The 21,513-nt window shown below is 43.4% G+C and overlaps 1 protein-coding gene across 13 annotated transcripts in view; it reads right to left on the bottom strand.

Moving 5' to 3' along the window:
• The window catches only part of cfap221 (cilia and flagella associated protein 221), a 151,880-nt gene that overhangs the window by 108,934 nt on the left and 21,433 nt on the right, over positions 1–21,513 (bottom strand). For 10 of the 13 annotated variants that reach the window (XR_011356736.1, XM_069935257.1, XM_069935249.1 and 7 more), the window contains 3 exons: positions 15,678–15,773; positions 8,843–8,943; positions 2,487–2,590 (listed from right to left, as the gene is read on the bottom strand). Coding sequence is in view for 12 of the 13 variants with exons in the window: in XM_069935257.1 (XP_069791358.1) it covers positions 2,487–2,590; positions 8,843–8,943; positions 15,678–15,773 (301 nt within the window). In the remaining variant the exon portion in view is untranslated. Of the gene's footprint in view, positions 1–2,486; positions 2,591–8,842; positions 8,944–15,677; positions 15,774–16,926; positions 17,028–21,513 lie in introns of all 13 variants that reach the window. The other 3 variants (XM_069935252.1, XM_069935256.1, XM_069935258.1) reach the window with 2 other exon arrangements.

The following is a 21,513-nucleotide window of genomic DNA, read 5'->3' as shown; positions in this document are numbered from 1 at the left end:
CAAGCCCCTCACTCAAGCACTGGCGATGGCCAAGGATCCATGGTCTGCCAGACAGCAGTGCCACCTCTCGTACGTGTCTGAGTTCATGACCGACATCCGACACAGGGCCGGCAAGGACAATATAGTGGCAGATGCGCTCTCCCATCCAGCCATCAACACTCTCACACTCGGCCTTGATTACTAGCAACTGGCTCAGGCACAGAGGAACGATGCTGAGACGCAGGCCTTGTGGAACGCCATCTCGGGCCTCAAATTCAAGGATGACCGGGTGCCCAGCAACCCGGACACATTGCTCTGCAACATCTCAACAGGCACGCCGCGCCCGGTGGTCCCGCCGCACTGGAGGCCGAAGGTCTTCAGTCTGATCCACGACCTCGCTCATCCAGTGGTAAAGACAACCATGTGGATGGTCGTGGAGCTGTTTGTATGGCACGGGCTGAAAAAGGAGGTGGCAGATCTGTACCAGGTGCCAGACCTCCAAGATCCAGTGACACACGCAAGCCCCCATCCAGAACTTCGACCCGGCAGTTTGCAGATTCCAACACATCCACGTTGATGTCATCGGGCCCCTGCCAGTGTCCAAGGAGGCTCGTTACCTCCTCACGGTGGTGGATCGGGCCACAAGGTGGCCGGAGGCTGTCCCGATTAAGGAGATCTCCGCAGAGATGAACGGCAGGACTCTGGTCAGCCAATGGATCACCCGTTTCTGAGTCCCGGCGCACATCACTAGCGACAGAGTGGCGCAGTTCATGTCTGCCCTGTGGACTTAGATGGCGAAGCTCCTGGGGGGTCAAGCTCCACCACACCATAACATACCACCTGCAGTCCAACGGGTTGATGGAGAGGTTCCACAGGCACCTGAAGGCATCGCTTATGGCCAGGCTCTCTGGACCAGACTGGGTGGACGAACTACCCTGGGTCCTCCTCGGGATTAGGACGGCACCCAAGGAGGACCTGCAGGCTTCAGCAGTGGAGATGGTCTATGGCACACCACTTTCCCTGCTGGGTGAGTTTTTCGGCCCAGACCCTGACACCATAAGCCACCGACAAATGCCTGCTGGCAGACCTACACAGTCGACTGGCCTCCCTAGCTCCCGCACCCCCTGCACGCCACGGCACCTAGCCGTTTCATCTCCCCAAAGAGCTCAACTCAGCCTAGTTCATTTTTGTGCAGAGGGGGCCACAAGATGCACCGCTACAGCGACTGCATAAGAGCTATACAAAGTCTTGCACTGGTCTGGCGGAACCTTCAACCTGGACGTTGGGGGGGAAGAGAGGATCTTTTTACGGTGGACCGCCTGAAGGTGGCCCATCTGGACTTATCACAGCCGGTGCAGATGGCCGCGCTCAAGTGCGGAGGCCGGCTGCCAAAGCAACAGGACGCGTAGCCGGTTCAGAGGGGGAGGGGGTGGTGTTGTCATTAACGACCCTCAACGTGGTGGCTGTGTTTCTTCCACTGCTTACACTGCCACATTACATTAGTTATATTTAACTTCGGAAAAGTTAGAGGTATGGTTTTAGGGATTCTGGTTTGTGTTTTAGATGTGAAGATCAGGTAGGCACTTTTATACATTCTGTGTGGGAATGCTCAAAAGTTAAACCTTTTTGGAAAAAGATTATTAATTTTTTGCGAGATTTATTTCAAATAGATTTGTTTATGGATCCATGGCTGTGCCTATTAGGATATATGACTCCATTAAAACAAGTTTAGATAAATTTCGAGTTGCGTTTATTCATTTAAGTTTGGCAGTAGCTAGGAAATGTATAGCGATAACTTGGAAAAATGATGTAGACCTAAGTATACATAACGAAATTCAATCATGTTTGTATTTAGACAAAATTACATATAATTTGAGGAATAATTATTCTTTTTTTTTAAAATATGTGGACTTCATATTTGAAATGTATGAAGCTAAATGTTAAGTAATTATTTGCTTTATTTACATTGTAATTCAACCCATGCTACATATTCATATTTTGTAATAACCTTCTTTCTGTATGTTAAGCTCCAGGGGGAGGGAGGGATAATAAGGGGAATAAGGTTTTTTTCATGTATATTTTGTTATATTATATTTATTTTCTATTCCTTTATAAAATCTGAAATACATTTTTTCAACAAAAACTATGTGTGATATGATATGAAATGATATGATAGAAAAGTATGACATGTTAGTCTTTTGTGCTCAAGCTTGGAATGAAACTAACTTTTTAAACTTTTATTTTATGTTAAACAATTGGGAAAATATTCATAAAAATGAAGATAACATTCTTATTTTATTGCTTTTTATGTCCACGATTTCAATAATAATTATACAGGTACTTCAAATTTCCAAACAGAACAAAATAAACAAAATTTGAGTTCAGTGTAAACATAATTTTTCATTCCAGAAGTGGAGAGTATCGAGGTGGTGGAGAAGTGTGGAGGTGTGGTCCAAAAATGATTACAGGTACTAGTGAAAATGTTTAAATTTTAAGATACATCATACCTGATGTGGGTTGAATTTTGAATGCATGATGCAGTTGTAGAAAATTTAACCGAAACTCAAAATCAATTGGGCAGGTACATCGCAAAGGAATGATGATATCTTTGCTGTAAAATTTGAGAAAATAATATAAAGATTTGTGGTTTTAAAAGAACTGCATAAGTTATACATGCTGACAAATCAATTACTGCATTTGCCTGAGGCAAAGATTATTCAGAACTGTAAAGTAAATTCAAATTAAACATGGATCCAGATAATCTTGCAATAAAAAGAAAAAAAATCAAAACATGTTTACACTGCACATCTCACAAAAGTGTTTTTTTTAAAAGATAAATTTGACTCGGAAAAGAAAAACCTTAGGTGCCTGTCTTCAGCAAGATTCCAGGTGCCGGGCAATGCTCATGGCAACTTTTTGTTTGTTTCACAGCAGACAAATATTGAAGTATATCATGTATTATTTTTATGCATTATTCTGTGATAATAAAAGGAACCTGGAACTGTTGTTGCTAATATTCTACTCAAATTGCAATAGCCACTTTGGAGATCCCACTAGGAAATTACCAGTTAAATTTCATGCCACCATTGTCTCACAGGTGACAATTAATGGGTACATAAGTTTGTAAAATACTTGTTCAGATGTGTGTGTTAGTTACAGTTCCCTGGTACAAAGTGAACTGATGGGAGTAAAATTTGCATCCTTAGGACTTGCACAAAATTGCTGCAGAGCCATTGGAATATCTCAACCAACAATCCCCATATATTGGAATGGTCTTAAAGGATTAGAAAACAGCAAGAAATAGATTGGTGACCTCACTCTCTGCTCCAGAAGGTCTCCTTAATGCAGTGCACCAGCTTAGAGCCCTGTGAATATTGTGAATAGAACAAGTGTTGCAGGTAATGTTGAAATATCAGATAGCAACACTATTAAAATTAAATTTTACACTATTAAAGGAATCTGATGATGTACATATGGAAATCCATGAAGGTGGAAGGATGTTACAAAGATAGTTATAAAGACACGAACAACAGATACAACAGAAAATGCTGGAAATATTCAGCTAGTTCAGGACCAGTTGGAGAAAGAATGTTTCAGTTTGATGACCTTTCACTAGAACCCAAAAAGTTAGAAATCTTGATGAAATGTCTGACTTGAAATGTTGACCATTATTTTTCTCTCACTGATGCTACTTGACCCACTGAGTTCCTCCAGTCACTTGTTTTTCCTTTCCATATTCCAGCATCTGCATTCCCTCCTGTGACTCTTCTCATGCTTTTGATCAACCACATTAGACACAGAGTTGCTTTAATCACCTTAAAACATCAACACATGTTCTTGGCCTGGTTTCAAGGCAGGTACTGAGGGAGGAGTTTGGGTGTAACAGCCTTTATGGGGATTTCTGGGACGGAGGAGTCAAGTTCAGGGGATGGGCCAGCTCATTCAATACAGTGCTTGCACCACATTCACCCCTTTTTTTGAAACAAAGTTGGGCAGGGTGATGTGATTCATTGTTTGTTACAGGTTCAGCCCATCTGGTGGTCTCATCTGTCACTACAATTGTTGTAAGGTTTATTGTGGCACAGCTGCTGGTTCTCGGGCGGTGTCTTGTGTGACAGGCTGTTCCTCCAGAGGCTGAGGGAGGTTAGTAGGATTGTGGGATTGCTTGGTCTGGGGTTGGGGTGCTGTGTGGGTGTAATTAATGGGGCCAATTGGCCGGGGTTACTGTGAAGGGATGTTGATTGGTTGGTCGAGGGGTCCCCTGCATGCGCCAGGTTTCAGATGGAAACCGTATCCTGCTGCACATCCTGGTTCTCCACTTAAGCATATTGGGGGTTAGCAAGGAGGAGACAGACCTTCTCAACCAGAAGGTCAGTCTTGTGGTATCTGATATCCCTCCAGAGCAGAAGGGGCCTGGGGTCGACAGTCAGGATGCCTGTGTGTTTCCTGACGCCGACTTCCTGGGGAAGATAAAGAATCTTTTATGCAGTGTCACGGTACAGAGGAGAGAACTGGTCACATGGAGTGCCTCAGACAGGAAATCTTGCTTCCAGGAGATGGGTAGGCCTTTCAACCTGAGGGCTAGTAGGACAGCCTTCCAGACAGTGGCATTCTCCCTTTTTTATCTGGCCACTCCCACAGGGTTTATGCCCTTGCCAGCAGGTACTGGCACAGCTCCTTTCTCATAAATTAGGATTCTCAGTCACTATGGATATGGCAGATATCCAAACAGAGCAAACATGCTAAGCAGTGCCTTTATGACTGTGGCCGTGGTCATGTCCAGCCAGTGGATGGCAAAGGGGAAGTGTAAGTATTCATCAATGATATTCGGGAAGTATACGTTCCTGTTGGTGGACAGAAGGGGACACTTGAAATCCATGCTCAGCCGTTTGAAGGGGCGGGTGGGTTTTTTCTGGCCGATAGAATTGGGGTTTACATTCAGAACAGACTGGGCAGCTCTGTGTCAGGTCCCTGACATCCTCAACTGAGTATGGGAGGTTACAGGCTCTAATGAAGTGGTAGAGCCTGGTGACCCCAGGATGGCAGAAGTTGTTGAGGAGGACTTGGAGGTGGTTCATCTGCATATTGACTCATGTTCCTTGGACAGGGCTTCAGGAGCTTCCTGGGTCAATAAAGATCTCGTTGTTGTAGATGGATAGCTCAATTCTCCACCTCAGGATCGTCTCGTTCTTAATTTTTCCCTGCTGTTTGTTGTTGAACATAAAAGCCACTGCACATTGGTCAGTAAGCAGGGCTATCAGTTTTTCAGCCAGGTAGTGTCTCCAGTGTCACACAGCTTCCACTATGGCCTGGACCTCCTTTTTGATGGCTGAGTGCCAAAGTTTGGGATCCCAGAGGGTTTAGGAAAATAAAGTCTCTGGCCTGCCCACCTGGTTGAGCGTGGCAGCCAGGGCAAAGTTGGACACATCATTCTCCACCTGGAAGGGGAAGGATTCATCTACAGCATGCTTCGCTGCCTTGGTGATGCTGCACTGCTTGGGCTTCCACCAAGAGGGGAAAGTGGTAAATTTCACCAGGGTGCAGGCTTCGTTTGCATAATTCTGAACCCACTGGGAATAATACAAAAAGAAGCCCAAGCATATTTTCAGAGCCTTGAACCAGGATGGCCAAACGTGAAGTACTAAATACACACTTCTTTTGGTTATAAGTTAGGTTGAAGCTTTTTTGTTGTCTGGAGAAATTTCTGCAGGTTAAAGTCATGATCCTGCTGGTCATGGCTGTAGATGGTCATATTGTCCAAGTAAGGAAATGTGGCCTTGAGTCCATAGACATTCACTATTTGGTCCATCTCCTCTGGAAGACAGAGACCTCATTGGTGACACCAAAAAGGACTCAGAGGAATTGGTAGAGGTGGCCATCTGCCTCAAAGGCAGTACACAGGCTGTCCTCTGGCCGGATTGGTAGTTGGTGGTAGGCCAACTTGAGGTCAATGGTTGAGAAGACCAAGAACTGGGTGATCTCATTTACCATGTCGGCAATGCAGGGGAGTGGCTAGGTATCCAGCTGGGTGAAACAGTTTATGGTCTGGCTGTCATTGATGACCATGTAGTGTTTCTCTCCACTCTTAACATCCACCACCTGTGCCCTCCAGGTGCTGGTGCTGGGTTCTATGATCCTCTCTGCCAGAAGCCGTTTGACATCTGCTTTGATGAAGGCTCTGTCCCTGGGGCTGTATTGCCTGCTCTTGGTGATGACTGGCTTCCAGATGGGGGTTAGGCTCTCAAACAGGAGCGGTGGTGGGACCCAGAGAGTAGAGAAACCACAGGTCATGTTTGGAGAGTGGGGGGGGGTGGGGGTGGGGTTGGGTGGTTTAAGGATATGCATTTGCAGACCATGGGGGGGGGGGCGGTTGTGGGCCGTCAAAATGCATTTAGATGCTCTTTAATTGGCACAGGAAGTCCATTCCCAGTATGACTGGTAAGCAGAGCTGTGGCATAATAAGGAGTTTAAAGTTCTTGTACTCCCTGCCCCAAAGAGTCAGTGACACAGTGCAGCAGCCATGGACCTCAGCCGAGTTGGATTTGGAGGCCAGGCAGACTTTACACTTTGCCATGGTTATCACACAGGAGTAGTGCTGCATTGTACCTGGGTGAATGAAGCTCTCCATGTTCCTTGTATCAAATAAGCAGTTTGTGACACAACCATTTACCTCAATGTTCATCATGACCTGGCCAGTTGATCTGGGCTGTCCTTATCCAGGTTAATCGAGGCCAACATCTGAATCACTGCTGTAGAGTTTGTTTGAGGACGCGCAGCAAGATGACTGCCCTCATACTGTTCAAGCAGTGCTGTTGCTCGCCACTGGAAGTGGTGCCATGCCAATTTGCTGTCCCCAAGGTCCCGCCGAACTGTTTCCCATGACCTGAAGTGACGCTGGAGATGAAGCCGGAAATGGCATGGTCCAAGATAGTGGTGGCTGCTAGCCACACGCGATACTTCTGGAGGAAGGTTGGCACCTACAGACCTTCCCGTAGTGTCCCTTCTTCCAACAGGTGGAGCATGTAACGTTTCGGGCCTGCTTTGCATGTCCACAGAAGTAGTACTTCGGATGCTCTATGGCAGTGACCTGGGAACACGCATCCCATATGGCAGCGCCCAAGCTACCCACATGGTGGCTGCATTCCCCGAGAAGACCTCTGCATTCGGCTACGTTATCTCAAGCACTTTAGTCAGGATGACTACTTCTTGCAGGCTTTGATCACCCTTTACCAGGAGTCTCTGTCTGATGTGATCAGACTTGAACCCAGCCACACATGCATCGCATGAGGCCTTCTAGATGAGCAGCAGCAGAAACTTCTCCACAGTCACAGGCTTGCCCCAGCTCCCACAGGACCCGCATGCACTCATCGATTAACTCACCAGGGGCTTGTCTACCACTGCGCAGGAGGAATCTGGTGTTGATGACGTTCTTCGGGGTCAGATACTGTTTCTGTAAGAGCTTCATTACAGCTGATTAGGTTTCGCAGTCCGTTATCATCTGTAAGGCTCAGTGGCTGATATGAACGAAAAGTAGATCTCGTTTGCCTTCCTCACTTTGCACGTTGTTGCGTCACATGAAAGCGTTGAGGCAGTACAACCATTGATCAAATTTGACTGAGGCTTCTGGATCTCTAGGGTCAGTTTATTCGCCTGTATTGCCTTGTCCATGGCTCAAGAATTTAAGGTGATTAAATTGTAGCACTATCGATCAACCACGTTAGACAGAGAGTTGTGATTAATAGGATTTAATCACCTTAAGACATCAACCCATCTCACATGTGGCTGGCCTGGTTCCAAGGCAGGTACTGAGGGAGGAGTTTGGGTGTAACAGCCTTTATGGGGATTTCTGGGAGGGAGGAGTCACAAGTTCAGGGGGCGGGCCAGCTCATACAATACATACAACACAAACAATACAGTGGTTGCACCACCACTCTAGAAACCAAATGTCTTATATTGCAGAAAATGGAGAGAGGTGAATAGAACAATGGGAATGCACGTGATAGATTGGAGAACAGAGGCAGAACAATGCTAGTGGTGCCATCTGAACTACATGATAATGACAATGAAATCAGATGAGAGCGGCCTGTAAAATACAAAACACTGTTGATGTTGTAAGTTTAAATTAAAACAGAATTTTGGAAATACTCGATAGATCAGGCAGCATGCATGGAGAGAAAAAACTAGAAATAACATTATAGATTGATAAATTCTTAATCAGAAAGATCTGAAACAATCTAGAAAGACTGATCACCAGAAATTGAGAGTAAGATAACAATGAGAAAGAGGGAATCAAAGCATTGCCTGATGAGTGCATCATAATTAAGATCATTAAGCAACCCTTTCATCCTTCTTTTTGTATGTTCTTATGGTATTGGAATATAGACAGAGATTACAGGAAGCTTGCTATGATATGTCCATGATAAAACCAAAACTGTCTAAGCTACAAAATTAAGACACAGGCTCTGGCAAGCAATCAAGGTAACATACTCAATGGTTACCAAAAAATGGAAGAGAAAAATCATAAGATGGGGGAGGAGAAAAACATAAGCCAACAAATTCTGCCTCAGGATGAAATAATAAATTAATTATACAGTAAAATTCCTGGTATCTGGCATCTCTGGGATGCCGGATAAGATAATTTTCTAGTTGCTTCAAATTGTGTATTGCGTGATTGGAGAACTAATGGCAAAGCACACCAATTTTAAACTTGCTTATTTTTTGTCTATTTATTTTCCACGATTGCTTGAATTCTAGATAACAAGGCTTTTACTGTATTATTCTTCCAATACATGTACATCAATCAGTTTGACGATAAAGGAAAACTAAAGATCCTCACTAAAGAAGAGAAATTATATATTCTTACCTTTGCCCAAGAGGGACATCATTTATAGTTAAATGAGTGGGAAAATCTACCACATTTGCAACAGGATAAGCATGAATAGGAACAAGTAGCGTTTCATCTTCCTGCCAAAAAATCAGGGACATGAAAGTTAAAAATTGAAATGAGGAAACTAAAATGTACCCTGAAAATATTGACATCCAAAAATACTGGCAACCCTTGCATTATGGAGGGTTTGCATCCCTAGAAAACATTCCATATTAGAATTTTACGTATCATGAAACTCTATTTCCCATTGAATATCATGTTATAAGTGGAGATGCATTACAATGGGATGGTTTTCTCTCAATAACAATAGTATCGCAACTGCAGGTTCATGGTGGGGAGCACTTATGAAATTACCTTGTGAATTTTCAAAGTAAGCCTCTTCAGTGACCAGCAACTGCATTTGGAAACACAAGTAGCTACAGCTGCTGTAATCTGGAGTAAATAAAGTGAGCTAAAGTATGGAAAGTATGATGATAGGTAGAAGCAGGAGAGAGGAAAAAAGGGCAGATGAACATGAACATGAGTAAATAAAGTGAGCTAAAGTATGGAAAGTATGATGATAGGTAGAAGCAGGAGAGAGGAAAAAAGGGCAGATGAACATAATATAGGGGATGTCTGAACTGGATTTTGAAGGTAATGTTAGGAAATCTGTCTGCTGTATTGACATGACCTCACCGCACCTCTTCATTTTTTTTTGTATTTCCATGCATGAATGTGTAAATGCAGAAGGAGCAACATAAGAAATTTCAGCAAGAATAATTCTAGGTCAGAAGTATAGGAAGGAAATCACTCTTGGCTTGAATGCAGGCTTGATACTTTAAAGAACAGAAACAATCTTAGTGATTTTAAAAGTGAGTGTTTTTGCATGTTTCAGGTGATTTTTAAACTATGGTTAATATTTGAATGTTCTTCAATAGAACCATAGAACAATTACAGCACAGAAACAAGCCACCTCGGCCCCTCTAGTCTGTGCAGAACCATCTCTTTCCCTAGTCCCACTGACCTGCACCCACCCCTTAGCCCTCTATACCTCTTCCATCCATGTAACTGTCCAAATTCTTCTTAAAAGTTAGAATTGAGCCCATATTTACCACTTCAGCTGGAAATTCGTTCCACATTCCCACCGCTCTCTGTGTGAAGACGTTCTTTCTAAACTTTTCCCCTTTCACCTTTAAATCATGTCCTCTGGATTGTATCTTACCTACCCTCAGTGGAAAAAGCCTTTCTACATTTACTCTGTCTAACCCCCTCATAATCTTAAATACCTCTATCAAATCTCCCCTCATTATTCTTTCCTGTAGTTAAGTGACCAAAACTGCACACAATGCACTAAATTTGACCTCACCGTGTCTTATACAACTTTACCATAACAACCCAACCCCTGTACTTAATACTTTGATTTATGAAGGCCAATATGCCAAAAGGTCTCTTTACTACTCCATCCATCTGTGATGTCACTATCAAGGAATTATGTACAGTATCTGTATTTCCAGATCCTCATTTCTACTGCATTCCTCAGTGGCCCACCATTCACCATGTACATCCTTTCTTGGTTTATCCTTCCAAAATTCAACACCTCACACTAGTCGGCATTAAATTCCATCTGCCATTTTTCAGCCCATTTTTTCAGCTGGTCCAGATCCCTCTGCAAGCTTTGAAAATTTTCTTCACTGTCCACAACGCCTCCAATTTTTGTGTTATCTGCAAACTTGCTGATCCAATTTATCACATTATCATCTAGATCAATGCAATTTCTGCACTAGCCTCCCTCAAGGTCCAAGGGAATATCTTGACAGGCCCTGATGATTTATCCACCCTTATTTACTTTAAGCAACAAGTACTTCCTCCTCTTTAATCTGTATAGGTTCCATGACCTCACTGCTTGTTTTCCTTCCTGCCCTTGACTCTGTGCCCATTTCCTGAGTGAACATTGATGGAAAAAAATACATTTAAGATCTCCCCCAACTTTTTGACTCTATACAAAGCTGACCACTCTGATCTTCAAGGGGACCACTTTTGTCCCTTACTATCCTTTTACTCTTAATATATCTGTACAAACCCTCAGGATTTTCCTTCACATGCTCTGTCAAAGCAACCTTTTGCTTTTTAGCCTCCTGATTTCTTTCCTGAGGTTTTTCTTGCATTTTTTATACTCCTCAAGTCTCTCATTTGCACCATATTATCTGTTATACACCTCTCTCTTCTTCAGAACCAGATCCCCAATATCCCTCGAAAACCAGTGTTCCCTGTATCTTCAAACCTTGCCTTTGATCCTGACAGGGACATATAAACTCTGTACTCTCAAAATTTCACCTTTGGCGGTCTTCCACTTACTTCACATATCTTTGCCGGAAAACAATCTATCACAATCTATGCATTCTAGATCCTTTCTCATTTGCACAAGATTGGCGTTTATTCAATTTAGAATTTCAAACCGAGACCCAGACCTATCCTTTTCCATGATTAACTTGAAACTAATGACATTATGATCATTGAACCCAAAATGTTACCCTACACACATTTCTGTCATTCTAGATCCTTTCTCATTTCCACAAGATTGGCCTTTATTCAATTTAGAATTTCAAATCGAGGCCCAGACTTATCCTTTTCCATAATTAACTTGAAACTAATGACATTATGATCATTGAACCCAAAATGTTACCCTACACACATTTCTGTCATTCTAGATCCTTTCTCATTTCCACAAGATTGGCCTTTATTCAATTTACAATTTCAAATCGAGGCCCAGACCTATCCTTTTCCATAATTAACTTGAAACTAATGACATTATGATCATTGAACCCAAAATGTTACCCTACACACATTTCTGTCACCTGTCCTGTCTCATTCCCTCATTAGAGCTCTAGTATTGCACTCTCTCTAGTTGGTAACTCTATATATTAATTTAGAAAATTTTCCTGAAAACATTTGACAAACTTTAAGCCATCCAACCCTTTTACAATATAGGAGTCCCAGTCATTATGTGGAAAGTTAAAATCTCTTACTATCACAACTTTATGTTTTCTGCAGCTGTCTGCTATCTCTTTATAGTTTTGCTCCTCCAATTCTCACTGACTATGAGGTGGTCTATAATATAACCTCAATGGTTAAGAAACATTAAGAAATATTCCATCTAACATTTCCAGTTAAATCAGGAGCAGGGTCGAGTTGGCCATCGGTATTTTCCCCTTTTTCAATGGGGAGAGCTTGTTTGGATACACCATGTGATAGAATATTTGTACCCAATGACTTTATGTCTGAAGAATGCCTGTTGTAATGAAACACAAAAGTGCTGGAAGAAAACAACAGGTCTCGCACCAACCATAGGATAATAAAGACAAATAACCAATGTTTCAGGCCTGAGCCCCCTCGTACATACCTTGATGAAGGCCTCAGGCCCTAAACACAGTGATTTGCCTGCCAAGCTCCTCCAGCACACTTGTATTTTTATCTACAATCACAGACCCTGGAATTTTCACGTTTCCACCTGGGCACCTTGTACCTGCAGGTGGAAAAACCTAATCGCAATAACAAAATCACAATGTATAGTAAAATATGTTTATAAGTATATTCAAGAAGTGTTTTGTCGGATTTTTTTTGAAGAAGGTTCTCGTCTTTAGGATTTTGAATAAAACATTGATCTTAGGGATGGGAAATAAATATGCTCTTGTAAGTGAGGACGACATTTTGAAAAATAAAATATTGAAGACATTTTTAATTCATTTTTTTGAATTTCTCTCTATTTTGTTTCTGCAATTTTTCCTTTTAAGCTAAAGTTAACTTTAATGAATTATCACAGAATCATAGATACATACTGCAAACAAGTAGAACCTCACAGCCCACCTTGTCCATGTCAACCATAATAATCATCTCTGCAAATTACAGTTGATCAGATGCTGTCAGAAACAAGATTACATTAACATTTTCAACCTCCAAGAGATAACTTCATACAATAATTTTTCACTATTCTCAAGCAAAATTTTAGACTTCACCACATTCAGATAATTGTATTTCTCTTCTGTTTCCAGTGGAACAACTTCCATTGTAGCCAAGTAATTAATTTAATTTCTCCTCTTGTTCTAGAAAATCCCTTAAGATACTCAGCATAGAAACAGGCCTTTCGTCCCATTTTTATCTGTGGTGAACTATTATTTTGCCTATTCTTTTTGATGTGCACCCAGACAATAGCCTTCCATCCTTGTATGTCAAAATTTAGCCTGCATTTGCCATGTCAGCTGGCAGCTTGTTACCCACTCTCATCCCTCTCTGCATGGCTCCCCATAATGTTCCCCTAAACAACTCACTTTTCATCCTTAACCCTTGTCCTCTAGTTCTTGTTTCACCTTCCTTTGGCTTGGCTTCGCGGACAAAGATTTATGGAGGGGTAAATGTCCACGTCAGCTGCAGGCTCATTTGTGGCTGACCAGTCCGATGCGGGACAGGCAGACACGGTTGCAGCGGTTGCAGGGGAAAATTGGTTGGTTGGGGTTGGGTGTTGGGTTTTTCCTCCTTTGTCTTTTGTCAGTGAGGTGGGCTCTGCCGTCTTCTTCAAAGGAGGTTGAGGATAGAGGAAATCCAGTGATCCATAGATCTGCAAATTTAGTCACACGAGAATTTCAGTGTATTTGTCATTTTGGATTTCCAACCATCAAGTAGCCGACCTCAAATGGGTTTGACGGGATTGCACGAGGCTGCGTTTTATTATCTTCTTTCCTTGGCTTGGCTTCACGGACGAAGATTTATGGAGGGGTAATGTCCACGTCAGCTGCAGGCTCGTTTGTGGCTGACCAGTCCGATGCGGGACAGGCAGACACGGTTGCAGCGGTTGCAGGGGAAAATTGGTTGGTTGGGGTTGGGTGTTGGGTTTTTCCTCCTTTGTCTTTTGTCAGTGAGGTGGGCTCTGCCGTCTTCTTCAAAGGAGGTTGAGGATAGAGGAAATCCAGTGATCCATAGATCTGCAAATTTAGTCACACGAGAATTTCAGTGTATTTGTCATTTTGGATTTCCAACCATCAAGTAGCCGACCTCAAATGGGTTTGACGGGATTGCACGAGGCTGCGTTTTATTATCTTCTTTCCTTGGCTTGGCTTCACGGACGAAGATTTATGGAGGGGTAATGTCCACGTCAGCTGCAGGCTCGTTTGTGGCTGACCAGTCCAATGCGGGACAGGCAGACACGGTTGCAGCGGTGGCAAGGGAAAATTGGTTGGTTGGGGTTGGGTGTTGGGTTTTTCCTCCTTTGCCTTTTGTCAGTGAGGTGGGCTCTGCGGTCTTCTTCAAAGGAGGTTGCTGCCCGCCAAACTGTGAGGCGCCAAGATGCACGGTTTGAGGCGAGATCAGCCCACTGGCGGTGGTCAATGTGGCAGGCACCAAGAGATTTCTTTAGGCAGTCCTTGTACCTCTTCTTTGGTGCACCTCTGTCACGGTGGCCAGTGGAGAGCTCGCCATATAACACGATCTTAGGAAGGCGATGGTCCTCCATTCTGTAGACGTGACCCACCCAGCGCAGCTGGATCTTCAGCAGCGTGGACTCGATGCTGTCGGCCTCTGCCATCTCGAGTACTTCGACGTTAGGGATGAAGTCGCTCCAATGAATGTTGAGGATGGAGCGGAGACAAACGCTGGTGGAAGCGTTCTAGGAGCCGTAGGTGATGCCGGTAGAGGACCCATGATTCGGAGCCGAACAGGAGTGTGGGTATGACAACGGCTCTGTATACGCTTATCTTTGTGAGGTTTTTCAGATCACCTAACCTCAGTGGAAAAAGCCTGCATGCACTCATAATTTTATACACCTCTCTCAAATCTCCCCTCATTCTTCTGTACTCCAGGGAATAACCTGTTTAATATTCCTTTGTAACTCAGTTCCTCAAGTCCAGACAACATCCTTGTAAATCATCTCTGCATTCTTTCAATCTTTTGATATCTTTCCTGTAGTTAGGGTTAGGTGACCAAAACTGTACATAACACTCCAAATTTGGCCTCACCAATGCTTTATATAACTTCATTAAAACATCCAAACTCCTAGAATAGACAGTTTGATTTATAAAGGCCAAAGTGCCAAAAGCTCTCTATGACTCTTATCTACCTGTGACATCAATTTCAGGGAATTAGTTATCTGTATTCCCAGATCCCTTTGTTCTAATGCACTGCTCAGAGCTTTTCCATTTACCATGGTGAGTCCTCCCAAAGTGCAACACTTCACATCTGTCTGCATTAAATTCCATCTGTCATCTTGCAGCCGTCCTCCTGATATTGCATTGTGTTAAATTTTAGAACTCTATTTCCACCAGGCATCATCCATATGGTCATGATGGGTACCTTAACTTATTTTGTCTGAACAATAACATACTAATAGATAGAGTCAGAGAACCATACAGGCAGGAAACAGATCGCTCAGCCATGGAATCTGAGGCAACCATCAAACACCCATTTACATTAATCACATATTTTATTCTCACAATTTTTCCATCAAATCTTTCACATTCTATCTCGTACCCACAAAATGGACACAATTTACAGTGGCCAAATAATCTGCCAACCCATATGTTTTTGAAACGTGAGTGGAAACCAAAAGAACCCAGAGGAAACCAATGCACCAGAGGTCCTGATTAAGATGGACCATATATTGCCCTGTTCAGATGGATAGGCACTGGTGTAATGTCATTGTCTTCTTCACACACATAATCTAATAATTATATCAAGCAAGATTAAGTTGGCAGGAAAGTCAAACCAAAAAATAGTGGCTAAAAGTGTCGTCAGTAAAACGTAACTTGGAAAACAGCCATTACTAGGAAGGAATTTAAAGACTCACCTTACAATGAATGCGAATACTGTCATAGTAATATCGCAATTCATTAGGGCAAAAATCTACTGTAACAATAAATGACATTCCAGGCACCAAATGACTCTGTAACATAGATTATAAAATAAATAGCTCCTTAAAACAGAATATTTATTAGAAATATAATGTACAGTAAAACAGTGATAATCAGGAGTATGATCTGCTAGACTTACATACTGTTACTTTCCCCATTAATAAACCAATAAACTGGTTTTTTTTTGTATATGCAGTACAATAAATTTTCCAGCAAGCCCTGTGAGTTTAATTGGAGCACAGGAAATGAGCCCCAGTGAGTTAAAGAGAGAATGGAAAATTGGTGTATTGAACCATTGAGACTTCTGAACAATTGGAAATAAGATTATCAGAATTTTACGGTAATTGTGAAAAATCTCTTTCCAAAATTTCTCTAAATTTGGGCATTCCCAGAACATTTGAATCAGAGAGACTTCAAAAATTTTACATTTCTCACAAAAAGGATCAATACCTGCATTAAAAACTGGTTTAGACATATGAGTTCTGTGCACCACCTTAAATTGTAATAAGCAATGTCTTGCACAAAATGAGGAATCATTAATCAAGCTGAGAGTAGAGAACCAATCTTCATTTGAAAATGTTATATTTAAATTTCTTTCCCATTCTCTTTTGATCTCAGCCATTGGGATTGAATTTCAGTAAATTAATACAAATACATGTTATTAATCCACCATGAAAATAAAATTGCATATTAAAAAAACAGATCAAGAGTTTTAAAATTAGAAATTCAACAAAAATCTGAAAGCTTGGTCTGAACAAAAGACCTAATTTGTAAATGTCTAAACAAAAAAATGCCTATAAGAAAGATTAAATTTGACTGATAATTGTTTGAAAAAGGCAAAATTATTTTGAATAAAAAGATTCTTGAAACTTTGAATAGCTTTTCTATGCCATCCCTTGAAACCTGCATCCAACAAAGACAGTTGAAAAAGATGTTTATCTATAATTGGGCTAGCCAGTGAGAAACCATTAATTCTACAGAATTTCCAAAACTGAGCCCAAATTCTCAATCTATTTTTCATCAACGGATTATTTGTTAATTTGGAAAAGAAAAATGGTAAAAAGGATCCCAAAATTGCCAACATAAGAGTTTTTTTATATTGAAATGTAATTCCATTTCTTCACTGATTTATCCAAATGTAATAATAGAAGTAAATTATGCATATTAATAGCCCAATAGTATAACCATAAATCTGGAAGCAGTAATCCTCCATTTAATGTCGTCTTTGTTTATACATGGTTTTTTCCCCTTGCCAAGCATACGTAGAAATAGCCGAATCCAGCGAACTGAAAAAAGATTTGGGAATAAAAATTGGTAATGCTTGAAAAATCATTTTAATTAAATTAATGCGTCACATGATTTTAATAGATAAGGATGACCAACCCAATAATGATTGTTTAATCCTATCAAACAATACCCAGAAATTCTCTTTCAGATTAACTTGGAGCCCTGTTTGGTTTTTCTCGTGACTCAGATGATCCTCTATTGGCATTTCAGGAAGAAGCCTTAGCTGTTACTATATTGATAGCCAGATGAGCTATTTTATTGAAATGGTAAGGGTTCATCCCCTACTCATATGCAGATATAATATTAAAGATAGAAAGTTTCAATTTATGAAAGTATGTGGCCCATTCTTAGATTTTATATGTCCCAGTAATTCTTTGTCTGTTTTCCAGGGGTGGCCAGTGATTCCACATCATTATTGAATTTTTTTCTCTTCATTATAAAAAAGGGAGAGGACAGATTAGTTTAGTCCATTCATTTTTAGGTTTTTTTTCTTCCTTTTTTTAAATCTATTATTTTAATATAACAGTTTGGTTGGTGGGCTGTGCAGTGAACAAAACAACCACACAGAAGCTGTGAATGAGTAGAACCAACCAACTGGCTTTACTGGAACTCTCTGAGAGCTTATCAGCACATTATCCTTTGCGCCCACCCCCAATGGAACAATGGGATGTCAGCCTCGTGCAAACCTGCACTTCTGTGACCCCCCTCCCCCCAAGAACTGGTGTTTGGAGGTGCCAAGTCCACAGTTCGTAATCAGGGGGTTCATACATTTGGAAGCCCAACCTCTCTGCCATGGAGCTGGAACAGTTACTGATTGGTCAAGGTCAAGGTGTTCCAGTTTGAGGCAGTCAACCGTGAATGATTCCTGCCCACCCCCATGTCCAATGTAAACCCATTGTGTCATAACACCTAGTATGGACCCGCGTATGGGGGCGCTGAAGGGGCGGCTGGTGCACGCCTCTCCTTATCAAGATATATTTGCAGTCTTCAAAATCCTTCAGGGAGTAGGATGGAGTTGGACCATGGCATGAGGTTAGTATGGAGGCCAGGGTGCCCACTTTCTCACAAAGTCACATTAGTAGTGCCATAGGTGTTTCCTCCAAGCCGTGCGCACCTGGCACAAACTCTCCCGGGTCTGTCAGCGGGGCCCCATACATGAAATCAGAAGAGTGCATGGCTAAATCCACCTTCAGCGCTGTGCAGATGCCAAGAAGCACTTAAGGGAGCTCATCCACCCAATCCGGGCCTCTGAACCGTGCCATGAGAGCTGTCTTCAAATGCCAATAGAACCTTTCTACAGGCCATTAGACTGTGGGTGGTATGTCGTAGTGTGATATTACTGGGTCCCTAGGAGCTATGCAGTGCTGCCCATAGGCTGGACATGAACTGTGCCCCCCGTCCAATGTGATATTCTAAGGAAAGGCGAAACAAGGTATCCAGTTGGTGATGAGGGCCCTGGCGCAGGATATCATGGAAGTGTCTGAGAGCAGGACAGCTTCTGGCCATCAAGTAAACCTGTCCACCATCGTGAACAAGTACCTGGCTGCCTCTGGAAACTGGCATGGTCAAATCATCTGTGTGTGGATGGGAAGGACTGAAGTGGGCCTTTAACATGTCTCTGCACCTTGGATGTCTGACAGTGCAGGCACGTTTTGGCCCAATGGCTGATCTCTTTATGCAGGATGGATAGGTCCGCCAACCCATGCGGCGGTAACGAAGGGTCTAGTTCGGCCAGTGGACACATCACAAAGAAGTGTGGCTTTGGATGGCACAAAATGCACGTCTTCCAGTTGTAGCCCTAAGACTGCAATGTGGTAGGCTGATATCTTGCCATCCTGCCAATGATCCACTGGAAGCGGTGTATAGTCGATTCCGGGGGCCAGGGAGTGCACAGACAGGACAGATGTATGGGACAGAGCATCAGCCATGAGGTTGTTCTTGCTGAAAATTTGTTTGATAGCCGTCATGTACTCAGATACAAGAGAGGCAATGCTACTGCCTTGCTGACCATGGATCTGATACCTTGGTGAAAGCAAAAGTGAGGGGCTTGTGATCTGTGAAGACCGTGGAATCCCATCCTTCGAGATAATAGCAGAAATAATGTACAGCAAGGTAAAGGGCTAGCAACTCCCTGTTGTATGCACTACTGCTCTGAATGCCGCAGGTGTCTGCTGAAGAAAGCAAGTGGTCTTCAATGTCCATCAATCAGCTGCTCCAGGACACCACTGATGGCCGTGTTGGATGTGCCATCAATGCATGGATGCACTGGAAGGGTGATGTTAGCCAGAGTGTCTTTGACCTGGTCGAAAGCTGCTGAAGACTTCACGTCCCAGCCGAGTTCTTTGGTCGGACTGGACAGCAACTTGAAAGAGGTTGCATGATCCTGGCAACTGATGGCAGGAACCGATGGTAGAAGTTGACCATCCCAATGGACTCGTGCAAACCTCTGACCACAGTTGGCTTGATGAACTTACAAATGGCCTCAACCTTTGATGGAAGAGGGACCACCCGTTTTGATTGATTCTGTGTCCAAAGAAATTGATGGCCATCAGGCCGAACTGACATTTTGATGGGTTGATAGCTAGGCCGTAGTCACTTAGTCACTGGCAGAGCATCTCCAGGTATGTTACGTGCTCCTGTTGTGAACGACTGGTGATGAGAATGTCATCTAGGTAGATAAAAAATGAAATCCAGGCCGCGCCCTATCAAGTCCATAAGTATCTGGAAAGTCTGTGCTGTGTTTTTGAGGCCGAATAGCATGCAGAGAAACTCAGAAATGCTGAATGGAATGATGAGGGCTGTCTTGAGGATGTCACTGAGGTGTACAGGATCTGGTGGTAACCCTGGACCAGGATGATTTTTGAGAAGATTCACGCTCTGTGAAGATTAGCCATGAAGTCCTGGATGTGGGGGAAAATCGGGTACAGTTCGGCTGTCATGGCGTCTTTGAGCTGGCAGTAGTCCCCACAAGGTCTCCATTCCCCAGAAGACTTCGGCACCGTGTGTAAGGGAGAGACTCGTGGGCTGTCTGAGTGTCAAATGATTCCCATCTCCTCCATCTTCCTGAATTCTTCCTTGGTGAGCAGCAGCTTGTCGGGAGGAAGCCTGTGTGCCTGAGCACAGGGATGTGGTGATGGACGCCATGTTTTGGGACCGCGGTGGAGAACTGTGACATTATAATGGCTGGGAATCCTGCCAAGATTCTGGCAAACTTGTTGATCAATATGGTTAGCGAGTCGAGGTGGGGCGCTGGGAACTTGGCTTCTTGAAGGGTGAAGGTCCTGGTATTGACCAGTTGATGCCCTTTCTGGTCCACCAGGAGGCAGTGGACTCAAAGGAAGTCTGCCAGTAGGGCCAGAGACATCAGCCAAAGTGAAGATCCAGGTAAAATGCAGGAGCCGAACTCGAGGATGTCCGCACCCCATATGTGCGCATGCTGCTATTGTTGGTGGCGGTGAGGGATGGTCCTGACTTCCCGGCACATGAGTCTCGGTTCAAGGGGGAAAGATGCTGACCTTTGCCTCTGTGTCCACGGGGAAATGCCACCCTCAGTGCCGGTCCCATAAATAAAGGAGGCTGTCTCAGTGGCTGACCGTTGTAGCCATTAGTAACAGCCGGCCCCGGCATTTCCCAGATGGGAGCAAGGTAGAAAGCAGCAGTGGGAACCAGAACCCTATTTCTGATGGTAGAAACTCGACCGCTGCAAGTTTGGAATCCACCTGCTGCTGTTGTAGCTGGCCTCCACAGTGGAGTGGGAGAGAGGCGAGTCACTGGGCATGACACAGCAACTAGATCAATGGATGCCCTGCAATATTGCCTGGCATGCCACAAGACATCCGCACAAGCTGCTAACCTGCATGGGTCAGATGACTTCCAACACTGGTTCAAGAAATAGCTGATCGAACAGTGAGCGTTCAAGAAATAGCTGATCGAACAGTGAGCAGGGCCAGCATATCATTCACAAGGGCGGATGGTGTGCAGTTGCTCAGCCTGTCCACGTGCAGCAGTCATGCCAATCGTTTGCGGTGGAATAAGGAGCACCTTAATTGTCTCTTACATGTCGACAGCTGGCGGCTGATGCAATAAATTGATGATTCATCCAGTATTCTGCTGGTTGAGCGAACTGACCACGTAGTAATACCTTGTTTAGTCTGGTGATCTGCCTGATCTGAGACCCCATCTCAGCCTATTCGAACCAGACTAGCCGCTGTGAGCAACTTTAGCAAAACTGTGTTCTGTGCACTCGCGTCATTCATCATGGGGTCCAAAATGCCATTTGGACTGTCGGGGCCACCACTGTGGTCGGTGTGCTGTACAGAGAACGAAAAAAAAACCGCACAGAAGCTGTACGTTGAACCAACCAAATGACTTTACTGGAACTCTCCGAGAGCTTATCAGCACCACTCCCATGATCCTTTGCAGCCCCCCCCCCCACTGGGACCATTGTGATGTCAGTCCAGTGCAGCCTGCTACAACAGTCAAATA

Source organism: Narcine bancroftii, chromosome 4 (genome assembly GCF_036971445.1).
Source record: "Narcine bancroftii isolate sNarBan1 chromosome 4, sNarBan1.hap1, whole genome shotgun sequence".
Classification (NCBI taxonomy): domain Eukaryota; kingdom Metazoa; phylum Chordata; class Chondrichthyes; order Torpediniformes; family Narcinidae; genus Narcine; species Narcine bancroftii.
The sequence above is the reverse complement of the archived record's forward strand: the minus strand, read 5'-3'. Positions and strand labels throughout refer to the sequence as shown.